The following is a 22,817-nucleotide window of genomic DNA, read 5'->3' as shown; positions in this document are numbered from 1 at the left end:
GTACACACACATATATACACATATATGCGTGTATATACACACACACCCCTGATGGCTGGCATACCAACTGCAAGTCTCCTTTGAGCATTAAGAATACCCTTTGTGCAGCAGACAGAACAAGCTGGTGCTACTCTGTAAGCTCTCATGCTCATAAGCACCAGAGCTGGAAAGCCTGACTACATCATGCAAATCTGCTCTTGACTCTACAGCCCCTAACAAAGTGCTTAAGAAATACTGTAACCAATAGGATTATATCAAGGGATTTGTTTGATGGAAAGTTTTCTAAAAATCTCTAATTTCAAAATCTGTTTTGAATATTGTTTTACCGTCTTCCCTAGAAAAAGAAAGACTAAGGATTAATTAAACTTTGGGAAGGTGAAAAAAATCATAACTGATAAAGAGAACTGTTGTTTATAATCCCAAATGTTCACATTACTTCTCTGTCAATGCTTACTCTAGTAGAAGTGTGTCTTCAAACTACTTTTGTCAAGGTACATACTATTTTTACACCATGGGAAAACTGTCATTTCACAAGAGAAATGTTGCCTATTCCATATCCTATACAGCTCCACGTAATGTGGAGTATGTGCCTAAGAAGTGCATAACTAACAGACACCAAATTGAACATTGGCAGTGGTTCATTTTAGGGCAAAAGGTAACACTGTATTTGCAGCTTAGGTTTTTTGGTTATGTGCTGAAGTAGCACTGCATAACAGAACCACTCTGGAATGAATGCCAGTCACAGCCGAAAAAAACCTCACAATGCTTCCCAGATGCCTGACAATCAAAGCAGTATTAATCCAAATGGAATGAAGTCCTGTGGTTTTTTGTAAAGCTAAAATTATGTCCAGCTTTGCAATTTAAGTGATACTGAACTATTTGATCCATCTAAAACAATACCCAAACATGGATAATTTTCAGACTAGGAATAGGACAGGTGTAGTGCATCTGATTTTGCCTAATATTGGTTAATAGGTTAATATTGGTTCTCACAGCATGAGGGGTTTTGCTAAAAGCACCCTTTATACACAGGCCTCACAACAGTTTCAGAGATGCCACCAGAGAGCAGCAGTATCCCATGAGAAAAAGAGGCAATGAAGCTGTGCTATGTGACTTGTATGTACATTTAAAAAAACTGCACTAAATTAAGTCTTCAGCAAAGGACACTGCATGAAGACATGAGGAAAACTAGAGACTGAATATTGTCACTAACTGCAGAAGTAAATCCAAGAGCTCAGCACAGACAGCCCTAAGCCCAGTAAAGATGAGTACCTTTTTCTATTTATTTCCATTACATCTTAAATTAAAATATTTAATTACAGAACTCAAAGGCCTCAAGCAAAAGTTTCTAAATCTATGGAAAAATAAACAAACCATTTCTTTGAAGTTCAGGTTGTTTACCTACACAGCACTTGGACATTACAGTGATGGGAAAGGCAAAATTTCTAGCACAGATCAACAATCTTAAGATAGAAACAAGTACAAGAAAACAAAAAAAACTTGATTTAACATCACAGTATGATAAACTTGCTCCTCTTAGACCCATTGCATGTATATAGACAATTTTCAACATAGAAAATTCAGTACTAATAAACAAACCACTCACTCAGAATTAATTATTCTCTTTCATCTGCTATAACAGCTATGACAAAGAAAGGTTACAATTTCATCAGATCTTCAACCCCAGACTCCCTAGTATAGGTTCATAATCCCATTTATTATGCTACATATTGTTTCTACTAATGTCTTTTCCAGTAATTTACATAAATTGCCCTAAACACAAACCAAGCCCAAGTTTACTGATTATTGATTTTTTATTTTTCCCCCTTTGCCAGAGACCTAGCATCCTAGCAGATGACTTTTTCAGCTCTTGTGGTACATTTTTGTTTTACCACTCCAAATAATTTGACTGGCATTCAGAACAAAACAACTGGAAAACAACTTAAAAATTCCTGCCAACTGGCACAGTAACTGAGCACTTAGCCTCATATAATGACAGTAGCACTCCACAGGCTTAGCATTTTTATACTCCATTCTTATTAAATGCATTGAAGAGTTATTCTTTCAGACTGCACTGGCACTGATTATTCTAAAGGCTTTTTGCAAATTTTAGAAGACTTCTAGATGTTGTATCTCGTAGCTGAACCCTACAGTCTGGTGCTTACAAACAACAGTATTTCACAGTACAAACTGCATAAATTAAAAAAGCATTATGTTCAGCAGCTAAATAGTTGTATTTTAAACAGCTATACTTTCATATATCACATTTTTCCCAAAACACCCAACAAATAATTTAATGTATAAACAACTATTTATGCATTCAGTTTAGATTTACAACTTATGTTTTCAAAGGCTGTTCAGATGCCAACCAAAAGCCAGGCACAGATTTGCTCCTGCCCCTATGTTATGCAGGTCAAGGGCAGCACAAGGCAGAGTTCTAAAAACAACACTGGGCTTTAGCTTCTGAAAAGCTTGTTATTTTGTTATACAAAAAAGAAAATCACAGAAATTCTGGATAGTTCTTCTCTGTAACTTCTGAGAAAGGAGAGAAAACAGGGATAATGTTTAGTTTATTAAATATAAAGCACAGATACCAATACAAAATATATTGTATTTGAGTCTGTAGATAACAAAGGTAAAATATCCTTGTTTTAGAAAGCTGTATTTTTACTTCAAAGGAAAATTTAATTGATCTGAAGCATTAAAATTAGTCCTATACATATGACACTTCTATAGTATAGTAATTTATTGCTATGAATTACTATAACTTTCTATGAAGTAATTTTTATCAGTACTTTTGTAGAAAAAACCAACCTGTTTCAGGCTGCATTTCAGTGGCTCTTCCTTCTGCTTTAGTGGAGGCTGATTCTGTTGTCTGTGTTACTGCAAAAAGTGAAGCAACAACCTTTACCACCTCTCAGTTTTGGCACCAACAAAAGTCATAGATCAAATGTTAGATTGCGGTCATACAGACTAGTGATTTTTTCAAGAAACCCCTCTGAAGCAACAAGTGCTCATTGTCACATTTTCCAGATATTTTAATCTCAACTCTTAGGTACTTTTGAACCAGAAAACTCAATTTTTGATCAAATGGAAGAATTACAGAAAAACAAGTGGACTTTCTCTAAGATTCTTCTAGTCAGTCCATTTGCTATTATACTCTCTCTGATACAGAAAAGCTAATCATTTCTCCCCACCCCTAGCAGTTCCCCTGAGTAATATAAATACAATTCTTTACTTAACCTAACTATAACTAATTTGGTATTGTCTGGGTTTTTTTCTGATCTGCATGCTCTAAATACCTCTTTCACACACTCATGGGAAAACAAGATTGGTGACAAGGATCATAAGCACACGCAAGTGGCTTGCTGTAGGGGTGCAAAGCCCCACATTTATATTAATTGCTCTTTAATCTTGTGTGTTTGAGAAGTGGAGCACCTGTGTTCAGATAACATAGGCCTGTGATAGACATACAAGGCATCTTACGGGACATGCTGGAGATTCCTGCCCTGCTGTGGGAAAGATCAAAGCACCGTCGTAAATACACCTGTGTGGATCCCTGACACAGAGGGAAGGGAGCAGGTTTGGCAGTCATCTGGCATGGCCCCAGCTCTGTGGTGCTCGTGTTCCCACCTGGGTGCCTCTGCCCAGGTGCTGCTTCAAGGCTACCCTGCTTGGTAAGGTAACAAAATGAAATGTATTCTTTGCATCTGCAGTTCGGTGGTTGCTCACTTGAGGTTCTTATCTCATAAGGTGGTGTTACTTTAATGTTTAGCCAGCTATACTTTCTGTTGCCTTCCAATTAAACAGCATAAAAAGATTACCAGGCTCATTACTGCTTTCACTTTGATCTCCTGGCGCTCGGGAGGGTGGCGAGGGCGCCTTGCGCTTCATCCTGCGCAGAGAGGAGTTCACAGAGGCGGTGTCACTGAGCGGCAGGGAACCCTTCCGCACCAATCCCACAGGGGCCTGGGCAGGGAGACAGGGCAGCGAGATTATTAGCAATCAGTGAGAAACAGTGAAACAGCTCCCGTAATTATTCTCCAAAAGTATCTATAATATACGTTTGGGAAAGAGAACGTATTACCAAACGTATTGTGTTTTTCATCTTAATTCCTCCAAGGAGTTGTTTTGAAAAAAAAAAAAAAGATTTTCTCGAGTAATTGAATATATTCGCAGAGGTGCAATAGAGCAATAAAAGAAAATCAGTTGTTACATATAGTGTATAAGAGAATTTGAATTCTTTTATGCCCAAAGGCTATTCTACAAACCCAAAATAAATCCTTTCTAGAAGTAGCTAAAATCATTGTAGAAAGAAGTTTCAACTACACCCCACCACAACGACATAACACAGTGTTTCCTTCTCCATTCTTTCAACAGCAATCCTAACTGCCCTGTATACATAATTATTATGAATTTACTTCCCTCCTTGAAATACCTGAACTTTCATAAAAATTTTTGGAATGCCTAATTTCAAAACTTATCAAATACAACTGTTTCATAATATTTAACAAAGTTAAATTTAGTAAGTTGCAAAAAAAAAAAAAAAGGTTATAGAACCTACTGATGTTACAGCATAGGAATACCCTCATTATTGTAGCAAAAGTAAAAAATCTTAATTCAAAAATAATCAAAACAATTAAAAAATGGACAAAGGATACCTGCTGAAGACCTCATATTTTTATGACATAGCAGTCCAATTGCATTTTAAGCTGTTTTAGAAACACATTCTCTGTCTCAAAGACAATGGTTGTGAATTTGCCTGCCATTCTTGACTACAGTTATGCTGAGGAAAATTATATACGCATCTACTAAATGGACAACGTTTAGGACCCCAGCAATAAAGGAACACATTTTGAAACTGGACACAGCTGCCTGTTTCTGTAGTAATTCTGCTTCCTATCAGTTGCCTACGCAACAGTATAATAAAATCCTGCAGTGACATTCATTTCTGTCTAGAAGGATCCACACAGCAGTTGGGTGTGGGGTCATCTCCAGAGAACTTCTCTGTGCTTCAATTGACCAGCCCACTTCACAAAGCACAATATCAAGGAACAGAGAAGGCATAAAGAGAGCAAGATATTCTTGTTTCACTGACAATCCTTTCAAAAACATGAAACAATAGAATTGTTGACTGTGTCAATTTCCGTGGTAAAAGATGCTTATCATTTAGAAAGCTCCACTGAACAAATATCCAAAGATTCCACAGTAAGTGGGATATTAAAGACCAAAAGCTAGAGTATTTGATTGCATACAATCAAATCTATGAAGAAAATCACAACAGTAAAGATACTGGCACAAGGTGTCAGTCAGCAGTGTTTGGCAGCTCCCATGAGATTGCAGCACAATATCTGAATGACTGAGCAGGGCTTTGAAAGAAAAAACTATCCTCTGAGCCACCCTGGGCACCCTCAGTCATCTGCTTTGTCCCACCCTGATATTAGGTACAACAGAGCCACAGATACTGCACTGTAAGGAGCACCACTGCGCAAAAGTGTACACACAATTCTACCCATCACTCAAATGCCAAAGCAAGCAACTCAAACCTTTAACAGCAAAGCAAGAGTCACACTTTAAGAGAGAAAACACAAAGTGCAAGATGAAATGTTCTTTTAAGAACACCAGAGGATAGGAACACAGCACTCCTAATTAAAAATACTTGCATGCTTGAGTAGTTTTTAAACAAGTCAGTTTCTAGATTAAAATGTCACACAACAAGACACAATTTACACTTTGATAATTTCTTTTTCACAGTTCCAAAATAGTTCTCAAAAAGTAAAAATAATTAATAGCATTAATTCCCCCTTTGAATTTATTCAGGAGTGGATATCAAATACAACATTATTTCCCCAAATGAGGCTTTTTTTTGTTGCTGAAGTATTTCCTTCTCACAGTTGGGCAGCTGTGTTTGTCTCCTCTCTGACAGCTGTGCTCAGGCTGCAGCCCCTCTGCTCTGCACAAAGCCACATTTCCCTGTTTCAAGGTCTGCACCTCTTGTGCTCCACACGGGCTCCCTCGGTGGCTCGGCTGGCACCCAGCTCTGCACGCCCGCTCAGCTGAGCAGATGTCACCAGAGTTCCCTTCTGCACAACACAAGTGTGTGTGTGTGTAGGGGGGGAGCAATGTTCTCAGCACAAGAGCACAAATGCTACTAGAAGATTTTTATAAGCCTTTCCACTGCCCTTTGCATCCAAAGAAACAAACATTTTGCAAAGAGAGATTTCAAGAAAGTACTAAATGTTCCAGTAAAGGTTCAAGTGTTGAACAGATTTTCTCAGGAATTATTCAACATATGAATATTAAGAGCTTTCAAATCCTAACAAAGGCTGTAATGTTAAAATAGTACTTTAAACAGATGGAAAAAAATTAAAATAATGTTATTAAGATGTATCTGACAAAGCTTTGGAATATACATCTGGGTGTTCATGTGTCATACCAACTGCCTATGATAACCAGTGCTATATCAGTTACATTTAAATTAAAATTCTTGTTAGGATCACTAAAGTAATTAACTGTGTTTATGCAGAAACACCAGTGAACTCTGTCATAACTTCTATAACATATGCGGGAGTTCTACTTTTAACACCATACACCCTCCTCATCCTGCAACAAGCAAGGGTGGATATGAAAACTTTTTAGTCTCAAATTTGGCACCAAATCCCTCCCAAAGCAAACAGACCACTAGTTGATGCCAGTGATTCCCAAGTTCCAGCCTCTGTAAGCAGTGGCAGACATAGTGCCTTGCCCTTCCTATCATTTCAAAAAAGCAAATAAAGGTAATTAAAGCACAGTAATTTCGAAGCTGCAATGGAAGCAAAAAACCAAAAGCATTTGGGAAAGAATATAGCAGTAGTAGAGCATTTCAGTGTGCTGGAAAGCCTACCTCACACCAAGGGTCACTAGACAGATTTTCATATCACCACATCCTACATCTTTTGCTCCATGCATATCTATGTTTAACAGAGATATATAGGTGACTGTATCATGTAGGGATAGCAAAGCACATTGCTATTCATATTGCTAATATTTCTTTCTTCCCTTTGTGTATGCAGGCAAACATATATCCAAGGAGTAACAGCAAAAATATATGTATTTGCTCCTCCAATAACTCATGAACCCAATTTCTATTACATGGTTTAAGCTTCCCAAAATACTTAAACTTATCCTAAATACTACAAAGGAAGAAATATACCTCTTGATCCATTGGAAAGAAAAGACATACAGAATATATTTGGAGAAACTCAGCTGGTCATATTCTGTCAAACAACCAATATGACTATTTTCTCCTAGGATTTATCTTGCTGGTACAGGAGCAAACACAATAAAGGAGTGAAGTTATGCATTTGATATATTGAAAAGCAGATGCATGCAGCATCTTCCTTTCTTTCACCACCTGTTCTGAAACATCTCAGAATAATATCAGATTATCTTCATGCAAACTTCAGGTAGTCCTGAGCACTCTGTTCTCCCTGGTTACCCTGACTCCACCCAAATCTTCCCTGCTGTCCATAGTGCTCAATGCATCATTGCCCAACTACTCCTTTAATGAGGTGACCATCAAGCTGCAGGCAACCAAGGCTCTGGTGTAAGTTCCATGCTGAAGAGCATGAAACTCACTCATCATAGAAATCCTAACTAAGATGTCCTGTGACAAAGGCAAAAAAAAAATCTTTTCAGAAATACTTTATTGTTTAGTTGTTTACCAACCTTCCACCATTCTCCCTTCTTCTTCTTCCGTTCCTTTTTCAAGAAAAACCTGGAGGTTTAGATTTCTTCAGGAGCTAGGGTTGTGTAAGTAGCAGCAATTCTATTTCTACAGTTGAGAAGTTCTATCCATTATTTTAAACTGTAAATGTTTTGAGTAAAAATCTTCACTTAATTGTTCCTACCCAAGTATAGTTCATGCATGCTCTTTTCAATAACTGTAAACAGGGTAAGGAGAGAAACATTAAGGGGTAAAATGCAGATGTATCAGTCCAGCTTTTATAAATAAAGTAGGAAGAAAATCAACTGTGGTATTTTGGGCATAATCAAATGCTTTTCTTTTGAAGAAGTGTTATTACTAGAAAATTGCAACCACTTTTATGAAAACTGAAGATACACACACTAGATTATACAACAACACTGCAAAAACCCTTGAGAGTCCTCTCTACTTGCAAGTGTATTTAAACTCACTACTTCTAAACATACTTCTGACAAGAGTCATCTTGCCCAGAACTAGAACTGACAAGTAAGTGAGGGATTTCAATATTAAGAGACTAACATGCTCATTTTCCACCTGATTGAACTTAGAAATTTGCTGGACAAACATTAACCATTTAAGCTTACTAGGCATCTTCGAGATCTCATGTAGAAAAATAAGCAAATCATGCTATGTAATAACTTGTAAAAGGTACCCTGACATCCACTGTACTATTTTCTCCTCTAAAAATAGGAACATGTCCCTAAAAACTAATTCTATAATCCCCTTGAAATGGCGGCAAAAAAATCCAAACCCTCATCTGAGAATGTAACTACTCACATGAAGAGAATGCAGTTTCTTTGATGGAAAAGTAGCAAAGAAGCTGTAGAAGGTAAACATTAAACCCTTTTTCATACTGTGAGAAACTGGACTACAGTATGTTGAGAATTTGAAGAAAGATAACAGTGGGAACTCTGTTCCTTTCAAGTTGGCTCATTTCACTGTCGTGAAATTTGACGTTAAAACTTTGACACATTTCTCTCAAAACTAGGCAATCAGTTCACCCCGGCAAAACTGACATTTCACTTTGTCTTCCTTGTGGGTATTACAAAAAATATTTGTCCATAACAGGGCCCATGCAGAAGGTCATCCTGGTCCATAGAAGGAATAAACTATGTATCCAGTGTGTCAAGTAAACTGAAGGGCAGGCTATGGAACTCAGGCATTGTTAAAAGCAATATGACTTGCAATGAAACACTTCTTGTAAGGCAAAAGGAGATAAAAAGTAACCCTTAAAAAAAAAGTATACCTTCATTTTCATAAATTAACTTCATTGGATGCTGAAGTTGCAGTGAAATTTGCAGACATACTATATATCCCAATGAACACACCAATCAGCCTAATGAGCAGCCTGAGAGAGACTAAGTCCTACCGGCAGGACATACATTTTCAACAGCAGAGAATATGATAGACCAAATTCTTATACTGTTTACAATTAAATACTTGTGATCTAGAGTGACTATTGTAGTGGCCTCATTTAATGAGAGCTGACCTGGATTAAGCGAGACATTGAGATAATTTGGCCCAACTTTCTGTTGAAAACAAATTCTTACACTTTATTATCGGTTATTTCTAGAGCCTGTCAAGGAACACCTCAAACATTTCCACCAAAGAAGCTTCTGCCATTTCTTATGTATGACCTATTCCAGCAGTCAGTTCTCACAGTGGTGAGTTTTGTTCTTCCCTCTGAATGGAATTTCCTCTGGAGAAGTTAATGCCCACTGGTTCTCATCCTGCCACATGTACCCTTGCAAAGAATACACCGCTGATTTCCCTGCCCAGATATCAGAAGAATGTGATTACATACTATTTGAGCCTTCTTTCCATTAAAATATTTATTTTCTCCAAACCTTTAAACATCATGGTGGCCTGTTTTTAATCTCTGTCTTGAACTACACAAAAAAAATCTGGACACAGTAGTGCAGGTGTAACATAAAATTACTGAGTACACTGGATTCAAGGTGGATGGCATGACCAGACCCCAGCCTGTGCTTGGATTACTTCAGTCCACATAGAGAATTTCATATGCATCCTTTTTAAATCTCATTCAGCCTGTCACTGCCTCCCTGAGTGGTGGCTGGAGCTCCTGCCTCTGCCCATTTTGGTCCTAACTTCAAGTTTGTTGAAGGTGGATTCATTTCCATTATGTAGATTTTTTATAAAGATATTTAACACTACTGGCCATATTTCCAACTTCTTGGGAACTCGACATTACAACCAATCTGTCTTGGAGCCATTACCCTCACTGTTTGAACTGCAGCCACTTTTTGTCCTATATTGTGTTTCGTCTGTGTGGTTTGTATCTCATTTTCTCAATAAAGTTTGAGGTAGACTGTGACAAACATCTTGCTAAAATAAAACGTAATGACCTTATCCTTTATCCCTGGATTTCTGTTTGCCAGTAATTTACAAATTTCTTGCTCTTGACCTCTTCTGCCACTTGGAGCACCAGGCTTACTTTTGCATTCCTAAGAGAAACGCTGCATGTCTAAGAAGCATCTATGTATTTCTTTTTGGGCATTGTTCTGCCCCCTTTGATTTTTGCACTTGAGTTCTTTCAGTAGCATATTTAAATAAGACTGTTTAAAAACAATAAAGTGTTTGTTTTTATGTCTATTCCTATTCCCATTTAGGAGAATGGACTACTCTTGTACTACAGGAAGGCTGTCTCTGAAAGTGTTTCAGTACTCTTCCAAGCAGCAAGGAATTTATTCTCCAAGGAAGCCTCTCACAGGATGCTTATCAGGAGTCCCCTGATTAGTCAAACAATACATACTATGCCAAATTCATTCATTAGATGATAGGAAGGTAGATACCAAAAGACAAAATATTTTACTTGAATTAATAAAATTCAAAGAAAAGAGGAAATATTTGTCCACATTTGAGTCCCAAGTGCTACATTTTCTGATAAATCACTATGCAATCAAATCCCAATGAGAGAGAAGTCACCTTAAAAAAAGCGTGCCAAAAGCCTCTAAGTTTTAAGTGAGTTGCACAAACTAGTACAAAATAGAAAACATACAAAAAAATGTAACTTGATCTGGATGTCCTCTCTTTGTAAACTATTCAATTTCAGTCAGATCACTTTAGATCAGTAAGAAATGTCAGTACAAAATAATAAATCTAAGCAATTGCTTGAGTGACAGTCAAGCAGTCATATATTACTTTTAGATATAATAGGATATTAATCATTTAAAGCATGTTAACATTAATAATCTATTTTTAAGAAACTGAATTCAATTAAAAGAGAAACATGGTAAATTAAAAAAAAAAATTCATAATTTTCTTACTCTCCCCAAAGGCTCCTTTTACTAAAATTCAGAAAGAAACCTTTGTCTTCTTCAAATGACAAAGCTTTTCAGCAGGACACAATACACAAAGGCAGAACTTCTGTTAAACAGTGCTCTCTTGTGGTTCTGTGCATCAGTGAAATACTAAATCATTGTATAAAGATAAAGGTATAAATCTGAAATATCTTGTCGCCAAGTCTAACTCAAAATTAATCCCTCAGACTTGGGTTTCATTTAGTTCTGCATTTAATTTTTCTAGCATGTCAGTAACCTCATATCTAAAGACCACCTTTGGATGCTGTATTCAAAGCAAAATATGAAATGAATTTTTCAAAATATATATAACAAAATTTTAACCTTGATCTTCTATTGGAATTCACAATTGAAAATATGTGCAATACCAGGATAGCAGTTAATGCATCAATTTTCACAAATTCTATTGGCAGAATTTCTGCATGTCATGGGACATATATATAGGTTACTCAAATACGCAGCCCAGATCTCATAGCTTCAATAAAACACAGCCCAATTTTTAAAATAAAAATCTTACTTTAACTTGCTGGGAACAATGTTTAGACTGCTCCCTATGTCCATTTTTTCTACAATATAGTGTAAAGAACAAACTAGTCATTACCCCATGTAACTAAAACATTCAAAATTACCAGGAATAGTTACTAGTTATAATAAAGTGAGACCACCTCCTCATATTTAAATATATAAAGCATTTATCCAAAAGAACAAAAAGGTGCTTACAAGACCAATTTATATAGGAAGTTGGTTTTACCGTCTGAAAATACAGCAGCTACTTCGGTTATAAAGTTTAAAAGGAATGCATCGTTCCATTTCTATAATTGTCTTCCAGCTAAATTTTTTGAAGCAATTACTTTACCTTTACTTTCCATTTATTTCAAGCCTCATTGTATATTAACAACAGGGTTATCAGGGTTATGATGTCTGTACTTCCTAGGAGAAGTGGAGCAAACGTAACTGACCTGTTCACTCCTACCAAAGCTGTTGGATTTCACAATCTCAGACGTGGGTCTGAGCTGGGCTCGCGCAAGCTCCTGGGGAGCGCTCTGGGAGCTGGGCATGGGTGGCAGAGGAGCTCTGCGCTTCTTGGGCATCTCAGCTGGCAGAGTGCTGGAGTCGTACTGCTTGCTGACAGTGTTAGACCTCGTGATAAATGCTGGCCTTGGCTTGCTCATCAATGGAGTTGCTGGGGCACTGGCAGCCTTGAGGTGTGGGAAATAAAAAGAAATCCAAGTTGTATAGATTTTCTGAAAAATAATCAACAGTACTGATTGCTCAATCTGAATATGTTTCTAGAAGTTTTCCTTATACAAAGTAACACCTTACTTGTTCTCTTTTCTTCTTATTTCTTTGAAAAAAGCTAAAAAATCCTTTGTTTTCTTTCTCCTTCAGAACATCTATGTTTTCAGATTGGTAGGAGCCTAAAATAGAAAACAATAGTTCTAGATGTTATTTCATGCAGCATTATTGCTCCTGCATTCTTACTACTTCACCATGTCATAAACCTCCTGCAACAACACACAAAACACATAATAAATCATCTATATTAATATTTTTTCTAGGTGCTGCAAAATGAACAGTTTGCCTGTCATCCATGCTCTTCCTCTCCTCAGAAACCAGGACAGATGAGTTTCAGCTGCTCTTAATACCAGCACTTAATCCAGCCCACCCCACTTGTCATATGCTATAGTTCATATCACAAAGGTAGTAAAAGGGAAAAAGAGCTTCAGACTTTTCAGCTCTCCATTCCTACTGGCTTAATTTTATGGCAAAGTGTGAAGTGGAACAAGCCAGGTCCCAGCCTGCACATGGTGTGCAGGGGATGGAGAAAGATCACCCAAACACTCAATCAGTGCACACACAACTGCGTGGCATTCATAGTAAAGAGAGTCAAACCTATTCTCATTATCTTGCAGAATTTGTCCTCATTAAATTGCTTTATTCATGCAGACGATTTCTAAATCTCATTACTGACTTTTTTTGATTTTACTAGAATGAACTTTCTGAAAGAAATTCTCCCATTGAATGCACATATAATGAGCAACAGAAATCAGCAAGTCCGGTAAGAGTATCAATATAAACATGACCCGAAATTGAATAAATTGATCTAAGCAGGGTAAAACTATACAAGAATACTTTCTATATAGCTGTGTCTATCCAATTCTGCACTATCATTTTCAATATGCATTTAAGATAGGACAGAGAGATCACTCATGCCACAGTTAAGCCAGGTGCTAATGTCCCAAAAGTGCTAAGTTTCACTGCCTATTTCAGTAAATCATACCTTGAAAAGATGGTAAATTTAAATCAACTGGTGATGCAGCTACAGAAAGACAAAAAGAAAGACAGAAAATGTGAATCTGAATCAAGGATGTGGTGACAACGGACAAACACAGAAAGCCAAACTGGATCTTCAACATTAGGGAAAAATTAACTGGATACTTTGCAGAAGGCCTAATACTTAAATCATTCAAGAACTTGAGCTGGAAGACACACAACATAGACTGCAACTATGTACAAAAGTAGAGAGGTTCCACTTTAATTTCTGAAGCAAAGAGAATAATCAGTACATAGAATAGTTTGCTCTGGTTTGGATGGTTAGGCAGTCCAAACTTGGTAAACAAAGAGGAATTTAAAAAAAAAATATAATATTAATAAAATAAAATTTGAATTTAAATTCTATTAAGATACATCTCACCATTTACTATCATAAAGATAATGGAAAATTCAGAGCTTTGAACCTGCCTGCAAAACTGAAATGCTGAACTAATTCTTATTAAGAGAACTGAAGAATATCTATATTTACTAGCAGGGCACTGCTGTGTAGAAAGCATATATGCCCTGGTATTTTTGGCTGTTGCTTCAAGTGAAACACACAACCTATCACACAAAAAGCAGCTTTTCCAGTCCATAGATGAAAGCAGTAAATAACTAGACAAAAAACCAAATCATGCACTCAGGAGCACACGTAGTCAAAGTAAAATATTTAGGCAAGTTAAAATATGTTGGTTTCCAGTGTGGAAGAGAAAGATATTTCATTTTTGTTTTCTCTGTGGAAAAATGAAATACTGCCCAAATCCGTCATTCTAACCTTTACCAAGTAAACAGAGATTCTTGAAACTGTAACCACCAAACAGTAAGGTTACCATTTTTAGGCAGAAAGAGGCGCAAAGACAAACAAAACTCCAACAAGCCCCACAAGTTTAAAGCACAATTAAAATCAAGCAAATAAAACAGTAGTCAATAACAGGAGTGAGTCAATCAATATTACTGCTTTCTACACTGAAGTAAAATTTCCTGTGAGAAATGTCTGAAATGAAACAAACCACACTGTACAAAGTTTTTAATTACAGTACAGTAAATCTGTCACCTGTCCAGATGAAGTTAAAATCTGGCCCAGGAATACCTGTACAAATATTAGAAAGTTAGTGCATTGTGTTCCTGTTGGACCAGAATTTAAAAGACAATTATTATTCCTTCACAATCTATAAAATTAGCAAGCAGCACTCAAATATACATAAAGATCATCAGAATACTCTAATGCTTTCAAAATTTTACATTATTTTAAAGAAAATGAATTTTCTGTAACATTTCTATCCTTTTCAGGTCATCATGATGTCATGTAGGAGCTAAGGGAAATAGGAAGTTGGACTTTGTGGGGAAGGTGTGAGGGAAGGAAGAGAAGGCTTTACATTTAAGGGAGGATTTGTACTCAGCTAACTCTGCTGGCAGTGAACACTTGGTTAGAAAATAAAACTTTTATACAGCACTTCTGAAAACAAAAGTCCAGGTACACATGAGTCAGTTTCAATTTTGTGGAAGACCAACGATATATATATATATATATATATATATATATATATATGTGTGTGTATATATATATATATATATATAAATATATATATATATATATATATAATTTCTAGAAAATATTTTCATAAGTAAAAAACCCAACAACATGTATACAATTATTAAGTAATTATCTTTTATCTAACAGCAATTAACAAAAGTTATCTTACCTTGACTGACATCCATGGCATATAGTTCTCTAAGTCCAAGGTCATTAAGAGATTTTGTCATATCAAGGGGTTCTTGAGACTGGTAACTCTTCAGCAGTAGAGTGTGTGAAGGATCAAACTCACATTTGCTACTGATAATTGGTATGAGTTCTTGAAGGGGTGAATGTGGACTAACTCTTACTACTGTTTTCTGTGTCTTCTTGTAGTTTATCACTACTCTTACTGTTTGCTAAAGAGAAGAAAATTCCAATAAATACCAGCACAAATTCTGAAAGAAATGGTGTTTTTACAATAGCCTAACAGCAATCACCAGAATTCCACTTATGGCCAACTTGACCAGTGCCACAGGTTCAGAAACATTACATAAGAAAATAGGAATTATTTTGCTATTCCCTTCCATGCAAGAAAAGGACACATGAAGCAGACTGCTTTCTCCTTCAGCAGTGCCATTTGCCTGTGCAGCAGGGCACGTGCCTGGAGTGTTATTCTGGGCAGCTGTGGAAGTCAGGAGATGAGCCACAAGGAGAACCTGTGAACACACGTGTAGGAGGGAAGCAGAAGAGCTCTCTGGGCCCTCTGTATGTGCTTTAGATAAAATAAAAGTCAGTATTCTTCTACGTAGCAGAACGACAAAGGTGGAAGGAAAGATTCAGGCAACATCCAGAAATTGGTTTAGTGCTTCTTAAAGCTCCTGCCCTCTTGAGAGTATATAAAGAAAGCCAAGAGAGAACAGTATGTATTGAAGGAAAATGAATATACAATCAGAAGGGTACATATATCACAGCATGACAGATGGTACAAGATGTTGATTTTCAGTTTGTTCAAGGCTGTACTCAGCCACACTTCATCTGCAGAATTTTTCATAAGGCCGATAAAGCATGGGATTTCAAATAATGTAATATTTCCTTCTTTCAGCAGCAAAGATGTTAGCTGCAACAAATTGAGATGTATTTTACCTAAGAGGAGCTTGTCAAAAACACTAAAGCATTTCATAGAGCTTCAAGGTGAGAGGATGAAAGACAAAAGGAAACACTGAAACAAGAGGATGAACTACCAGCTCAATTTGTTGAATACAGCAGTAATTCTAATTTCTCAATATGCTTAATTTTAGTTCTCACCTCTGGTATAACTGGAGCAGGTTTCTTCTTATCCATTTGTTTTGCCTTTACAATCACCTTTTCCACTTCAAGCATTCCCACTGGTGTGTTGGGTTTGAATTTAATCTGGCTATTTTCTGCTGATACCAACTCTATGGTATAACTTGATGGATTTAAATGATACTGTGCACAGAGAAAGATCAGCAAGTCCATCATGGGCTTCCTGTAAAAGACAAATGGAACTGTCACAACAGATGACAATTAAGCAGGTTATAACAAGACGCGCTGCTAAACATTTAATTCAAGTCGTCCTTTCCCTTCCAGAACTAAATAATTACTGCTAGACACCAACTTTAAATATCTTCGAGCTTTAAAAAACTTAAGTAAAAAAAAAAAAGCCACTAAAAAGAAAATTAAACCAGCTTGCACAAAAGTATGCCAAGTACTTGAACAGAGTGGGAGCTTCTTGTTGTGTGAAGCTTTTCCTAAGGTCAGCAGGGACACGTGGATTAGTTACCTCATTTGACATTTAGTGGGAACTTTAACAGTGGTGATAAATACTCTGTTATTCATTAAGAACAGTTCTTTTGCAAAGCTTGGCCTTTTTATATCCATTTGGAGTTACATGGGACTTTATTTTCAGAGAGTCTGTGGATGAGCCACTTGGAAGATGCAGGAGAAATGAAGTTTGAGAAAGTCACATTTTAAGCAGGTCTTGCATTAGGGATTCCAGAATTATCTAGGTGGTTAATACCAACAGCGAGAAATAAGCTAAATGACAATATAGTAGGCAAATGCCATTTCTTGAGAAGCTCTGGGTAATGTAAGATGTCCTTCCCACAATGAAGAATGGCCAACAATACTTGCCAGAAGATGTAGTCAGTACCTGTATGTCCTTGTTCCCTCAGTGCTTAATGAAGAATATGCATAACAGAGTATTAAGATAGGCTGAGAAATTCATTTAATAAAGTTGTACTATAAACAGAAATGTCATAGATGTTTAAATACACCAAGAGTAAGGAGAACATCCTAACTTTGCATGTTATGGAACTGAATTAGGTTATAGCAACATCAGATCATTCCTCAATAATTTTTTTTTGAGTTGGTTAAGGACAATTTCATTGTGACACCCTCTGCATCCTTCAGTTACAAGTAAGAACAAGGAAATCCATCACTGCTCTGTCTCACAAGGATATTATGAAAATAAAAGTCTGTGAAGCAATCAAATGGTATGTTGAAAAAAATGCTGAAGTGTCTCTGAGAAAATTAATACAGGGTTTGGCTGGTATGGCTCTATCAGAAATCTTAAATTCTAGATGTAATCTCATAACTGAGGCAAGTATTCTGGTAGCACAGCCAAATGTGGAAATAGCTTTTACAAAGAACCATCAGATTAAGCAGAATCCTAGATAACAAAGATCATTAATTTATTTATTAAGCAGTAAGTTAAAGCAGACTTTTCATATGATACAGTTCCATAAAATAATTAAAAATTACTCAGTGTTACAAGTTATTGTGAACACTGAATTTCCCCCTTTAATTTGCCATAGACTGTCATTCCCATTTCCCTTCATCTTAAAAGGACAAATGTTCCATGAGCAAACTGTCTTCCGACTTCTAGCAGCAGGGCTGGACACTCTGGTGCACATGCTGCAGTTCCAGAAGACAATAACTGTTTGAAAGCTGACAGATATTTCCTTTCCAGAGGAAAGCTTCTGCCTGCTTAAGTGGCAGGAGAACACCTGCCTCATGAGACAAAGGCAGAAGGAACAATAAAACAAAAAAACCATACAGAAATGGTACTCCAGTGTGTGAAAAAGTAGTTATCAGATGGTCTGAAGAGGTATAGGAGAATGTCATATACTCCCATGCTTTCATCTAGATGATATATAACATGAGAAATGCAGAACTGCTCCTCCCTCTTCACATTTCTAAACCAGAAAGTTTATTTCAATGCATCTCCTGCATATAGCCCAACCTGCTTCAGTTACAAGACAGGAGGGAATACTTCATTTCTGGTACTTCTAATCCCTTATGAAACAAGTACATCCATCCCACCATAAGAAGAAAAGGGCTGCAAAAGCAAATCTCATCATTCCCCTGTCTGGCTAGGGGCAGAGCAGGGCAGGGCCAGGGAGGAGGCAGCCAGAGAAAGCAGCAGACACTGCTTCTGAAGTGACCTTTCTGGTTGCCAATGTATCCAATAAGTTACCCGTTACCTTTTTTCTGGTGAATTTTTATACACTGGCTGGCTTTAAAAGCTGTCCTTAGGTTATTGGAGAGGAGTAAGAATATCAAAGATGACCAGAGCAAGGATTGACAAGCAAGGAGCTCAGAAAGCCATCCTATAAAAATGCACCACAGTGACAGGGGCACACCCTCGTGTTGACCAGAGTCACAGTGACTGGTAAGTGAGAATGGTGAGAAAGAGCTGCTCACAAATAGCAGGTACATGCAAATTAGTACATGAGAACAGTGATTCAGTGCAAATTTGCTTTCCTGCAGTGATTATAGGTAGAAGAATAGATATATCACAGTACATTTAACAGCTTCCATAATGAATATTTAGCAAAGCACCAAGAAGAGGCCATCAGCTACCTCAGAGTACATCCATCTGCTTGTCTTCCTTTATCCAACTTCAGTAAAATATTTATTTGCAACTTAACTTCATCAGATTGCTCTAGGTTTTCTGGAAATCTCTGAGCATAAATGTATTTACATACTCCGACTTCCACATACTTAGGATTTTTATCACACTAACACCTTGCTTTGTGCTACATAGCTCTTGCTACCCACTGTGCCACAGCAGGGAGCAAAGCAACCCAACTTAATCCAAAAAAAGAAAAGTTTCTTATAGTGGACTATGGAATTTGAGCACACAGATGTTAAAACTCACCATTTTGCTTTTTTTACTATGAGATTAAAAAGGTGTTCTCTCCTTGGGACCTTCAGAGCTGCTCACCTCCAATTATGAATGAGGGAGAAGCAAAGTAACAACTTCTCTATTTATATCATTTCTAGAGGGATCATGCCTATTTGTTCACAATACAGAACTATAGAGACAGAGCAAAGCTAGAATAAATGATAGCTTGAAATATATTTCACAGTGAATTGCAGGTCCTGCACATCTCCCCTCATACTGAGATGCGCCTAACAGTGCTAATACTGGCTCTTATTTGCAAGACAGTCACTTACTAAATCAATCACATACAGTATCTTGATTGAAAAATCCAGTAACTGTGGGATAATAAAACTGATTGGGAAATGAGTGCAACTCCTGATAAGCCTGTAAGGCCTATCCTGAATACTGAGTAAGTATACACAATGTAACCTGACCAAGTGAAAATAGATGCAACATTATTTTCTGGCATTTTGTTCTGAGCAAAGCATGAGAGAGGGCCCATGGTACTGGACCAAGGGAGCAAAAAGAACAAGAAGTTCCTGATAATGTACACTTGGAGCCTCATGTCTAAGAAGGTTTAAAAACAGAGGAAGGCATCATATTTACAGACTGCAATATTCCTTGCTATAAATGTGTTTGAAAAAAAAAAACCAGCATAAAGCATCAAGTCTTCACATTATTTCAGAAAATTTCTTCTGAGAAGTAAAATCTCATATTTAAGTTATCTTGTAAATCACAGAGTCAGGGGGAGTTATAAAAAGACCCACTGCAGCTCTGGTGAACAAGCTGATATTTGACGTCTAAGCAACAACTTCATGAACTCCAGAAAATGACAGTGTGCAAACAGACTCAAGCCAGATTTCATCTCTCATTAAGAAGTAGGTATAAGCACACATTTACAGTACCTGGTTTGAAGAATAAATAAGTTAGCCTGCTTGATTTCAGTAGGAGAAACATGGCCTATAGACTAACACAAGGGCAGTATACAAATAGGTTGTCTTATTTCAGCTTACGATAGAAACAAACTGGCATCCAAATTGCTGTGATCCATACACAGCCTTGCACAAGACCCTTCTGAGTAGACCTACATTTTAGGTCCCAGGATTTATGATTTGAGTTCACCAGTAAATGTTCAGGTCCTTCTGAACAAAAGGTGACTTGAGAGTTACATGCGCAATCTATCCTACCAATTAACAGCCTGAAACATGCATTTCAAACTAAAATGAGCTTAAGCAAAATATAATTGTCAAAAGAAATCCAAAGCTGTAGCTATAAAATTTTTTTAAGCATTACAGATTTTGTCTGAAGTGATGACGTGTTTTTTGATGACTGTTAGTAGCCTACAGGTAGCAGTGCTCAGCAAGTGCTGAACACATAACTTTGAACCTAAACAGGATAAACAAACTCACCTTTAAAAAGCAAAACTTATTTGGGAAAATTCACTGAATCATATAAATTGATATTTTATAGAGATTTTTAGTGACTAGAAAAAACAACAGATGTAGCTACACATACTGACAGGTACCATACAGAATTTCTGAATCTTAAAAAAAACAGTCTTCTGAAATGGTGCGTAAATGTATAAAGAAGGGTGTTTCCATATCTACCCAAAAATTGTCATAGAATCACAGAATCATTTAGGTTCAAAAAAGATCTTTAAGATCATCAAGTCATTAAGCCAGCACTGTGAAGCCCACCACTACACCATGTCCTTAAGTACCACATCTACACATTGTTTAAATACCTCCAGGTAATACCTCCATTGCCTCCAGGTGGCAAATAAACCACTTCCCTAGGCTGTCCGTTCCAATGCTTCCTTTCCATGAAGAAATTTTTCTTAATATCAAACCTAAAGCTCCCCTTAGGCCATTTCTTCTTGTCCTATCACTTGTTACTTGGGAAAAGAAACAAACCCTAGCTGGTCACAACCTCCTTTCAGGTAGGTGCAAAGAGCAGTAAGGTCCCTCCTGAGTCTTTTCTCCAGGCTACACAGCCTCAGCTCCTCCGGTAACCCCAACCCTCCTAAGGTTTGTGATCCAGACAATTCACTTTGCTGCTCCTCTGTTGGACACACTTGATGTTCAGGCTTACACAAGTCATGCATTTTACCAAATGATTATAACACAGATAAAGGTTGAAGTAACTTTAGCAAAAAAGCAAAATTAAACAAAAATATTCTACTGTGTAACATACCGCCCGTTAACTGTAGTGTACTTGATCACATCTCCTGGCAGGACCACTGATAATTCAATATCTTTATCAATTACGTTCTCTTTCTGTTCCATGATGAGGTTGGTTGGCTCTGTGTTATCAAACGGAGAAATAGCAATGGATTTTGTTTCAGATGGAGGAGGTGGTGCTTTAGATTTTCTTCTGAAATAAATTGATAAAAATTAAAAATCAAGTATGCTTTTATAGATATGATTCCAAACTGGCAAACTAACAAGTCTCAAAACAGAAACAAGTGACACTTTATTCTTTCCTAAAGTAATACGTGCAACAAAGGGCTAAGAGAATACCTTAAATATACAATCGGTGGTGACAGTAGACAAAACAGGCTACAGTATCCATCACAAAATAAAAAAAAATAAAAAAAACAGCCAATAAACATCAAGTCAAGAAGAGTTCCTTAATGTATTTTATGTTCTTTAATGTAATAGTAAATTAGCTGGGGGTTTTTTTCTCCCTTGGTTATGCAAAGACCCTATTTGTGCATTCTCCAAAGAGATTTACTGGATTAGTATAAACAGAAATATTGTACTATGCAGTATGAATTCAATTGTACTACCAGTGTCCTTAATACAGGATAGATAGTGGAGCAAATAGTGACACTTTTCCTCCTCAAGTTTTTGCTCGGTTATTAAAATTATTCAAAGAAATCCTAGGAGTTCTACATTATTTAATTTCTGTACAGTAATAAAATAACAGTATAACCAATTCTACTGTGTTGTAATATTTCTGGACATTTCACTCACAAAATACTTTCATTTATTTCCCTCACCTATGCCCATCTCCTATTTTAATTTCCTCAATACCCTGTTCCATGTCAGTGACCAGTTAGTATACTTTTGAATACAAGGACTGATCACTAAATAAGCTGCACTTATTTCACTAAAAAATTCCAAAACAGCATAAACCCCCTCTATATCTCTTAATATATGTATGTTACAGTAAATTCTGAATGCAGGACTCTCATGTCCTACAACATCTAGTCCAATATCTCTCTTTATTTAAATAACTCTTCACAATTAACCTATATTTTCAGAAGGAAAAGACTATTTTTAAGAATTTTACCGTTAGAAACAAAACCAAAACAGTCAAGACGCATTACCTCATGAGAGCTTTTGAATTTCTTATAAACATTCTTGAATGGAGCCACATTACCAGAAAATTAAAATACATTTAAACATAATGCACAAAGGTCCCAAAAATATGCTCGTCATTTAGATGGAGCTGTACCAAAGTCTGTTTACTTTAAATCTAAGAAAAGAAATTAACCCTTACAATTGCCCTACAGAATTAAAACAAAACAAAAAAACCACTAGCATACAACTAGAAACACACACCTTTCTTGAGAAAACAAAGTTTAAAGTCACTCACAATGAAGAACAAACAAGGTCCAGAGCAGCACTGCAAAAAATGGTAACAAGGCTTCACATGACTGATCTGTTGCTGAAAGTGCTTAAGAGTTTTGAACTTCAGAACTCTGTGCTGAATAATTAACTATTCACATCCCCT

The 22,817-nt window shown here is 36.7% G+C and overlaps 1 protein-coding gene across 4 annotated transcripts in view; it reads right to left on the bottom strand.

Annotated features, from left to right (window-relative positions):
• The window catches only part of COBLL1 (cordon-bleu WH2 repeat protein like 1), a 79,080-nt gene that overhangs the window by 14,254 nt on the left and 42,009 nt on the right, over positions 1-22,817 (bottom strand). For 3 of the 4 annotated variants that reach the window (XM_066190036.1, XM_066190037.1, XM_066190039.1), the window contains exons 2-9: positions 21,273-21,452; positions 16,199-16,400; positions 15,081-15,309; positions 13,346-13,384; positions 12,388-12,482; positions 12,024-12,263; positions 3,825-3,969; positions 2,815-2,883 (exon numbers count right to left, since the gene is read on the bottom strand). In XM_066190036.1, the coding sequence (XP_066046133.1) occupies positions 2,815-2,883; positions 3,825-3,969; positions 12,024-12,263; positions 12,388-12,482; positions 13,346-13,384; positions 15,081-15,309; positions 16,199-16,400; positions 21,273-21,452 (1,199 nt within the window). The remainder of the gene's footprint in view (positions 1-2,814; positions 2,884-3,824; positions 3,970-12,023; positions 12,264-12,387; positions 12,483-13,345; positions 13,385-15,080; positions 15,310-16,198; positions 16,401-21,272; positions 21,453-22,817) is intronic. The other variant, XM_066190038.1, reaches the window with a different exon arrangement.

This window comes from Chamaea fasciata, unplaced genomic scaffold (assembly GCF_029207755.1).
Source record: "Chamaea fasciata isolate MVZ Bird 193981 ecotype frontalis unplaced genomic scaffold, bChaFas1.0.hap1 SCAF_8, whole genome shotgun sequence".
Classification (NCBI taxonomy): domain Eukaryota; kingdom Metazoa; phylum Chordata; class Aves; order Passeriformes; family Sylviidae; genus Chamaea; species Chamaea fasciata.
This window is presented reverse-complemented; position numbering and strand designations above follow the sequence as displayed.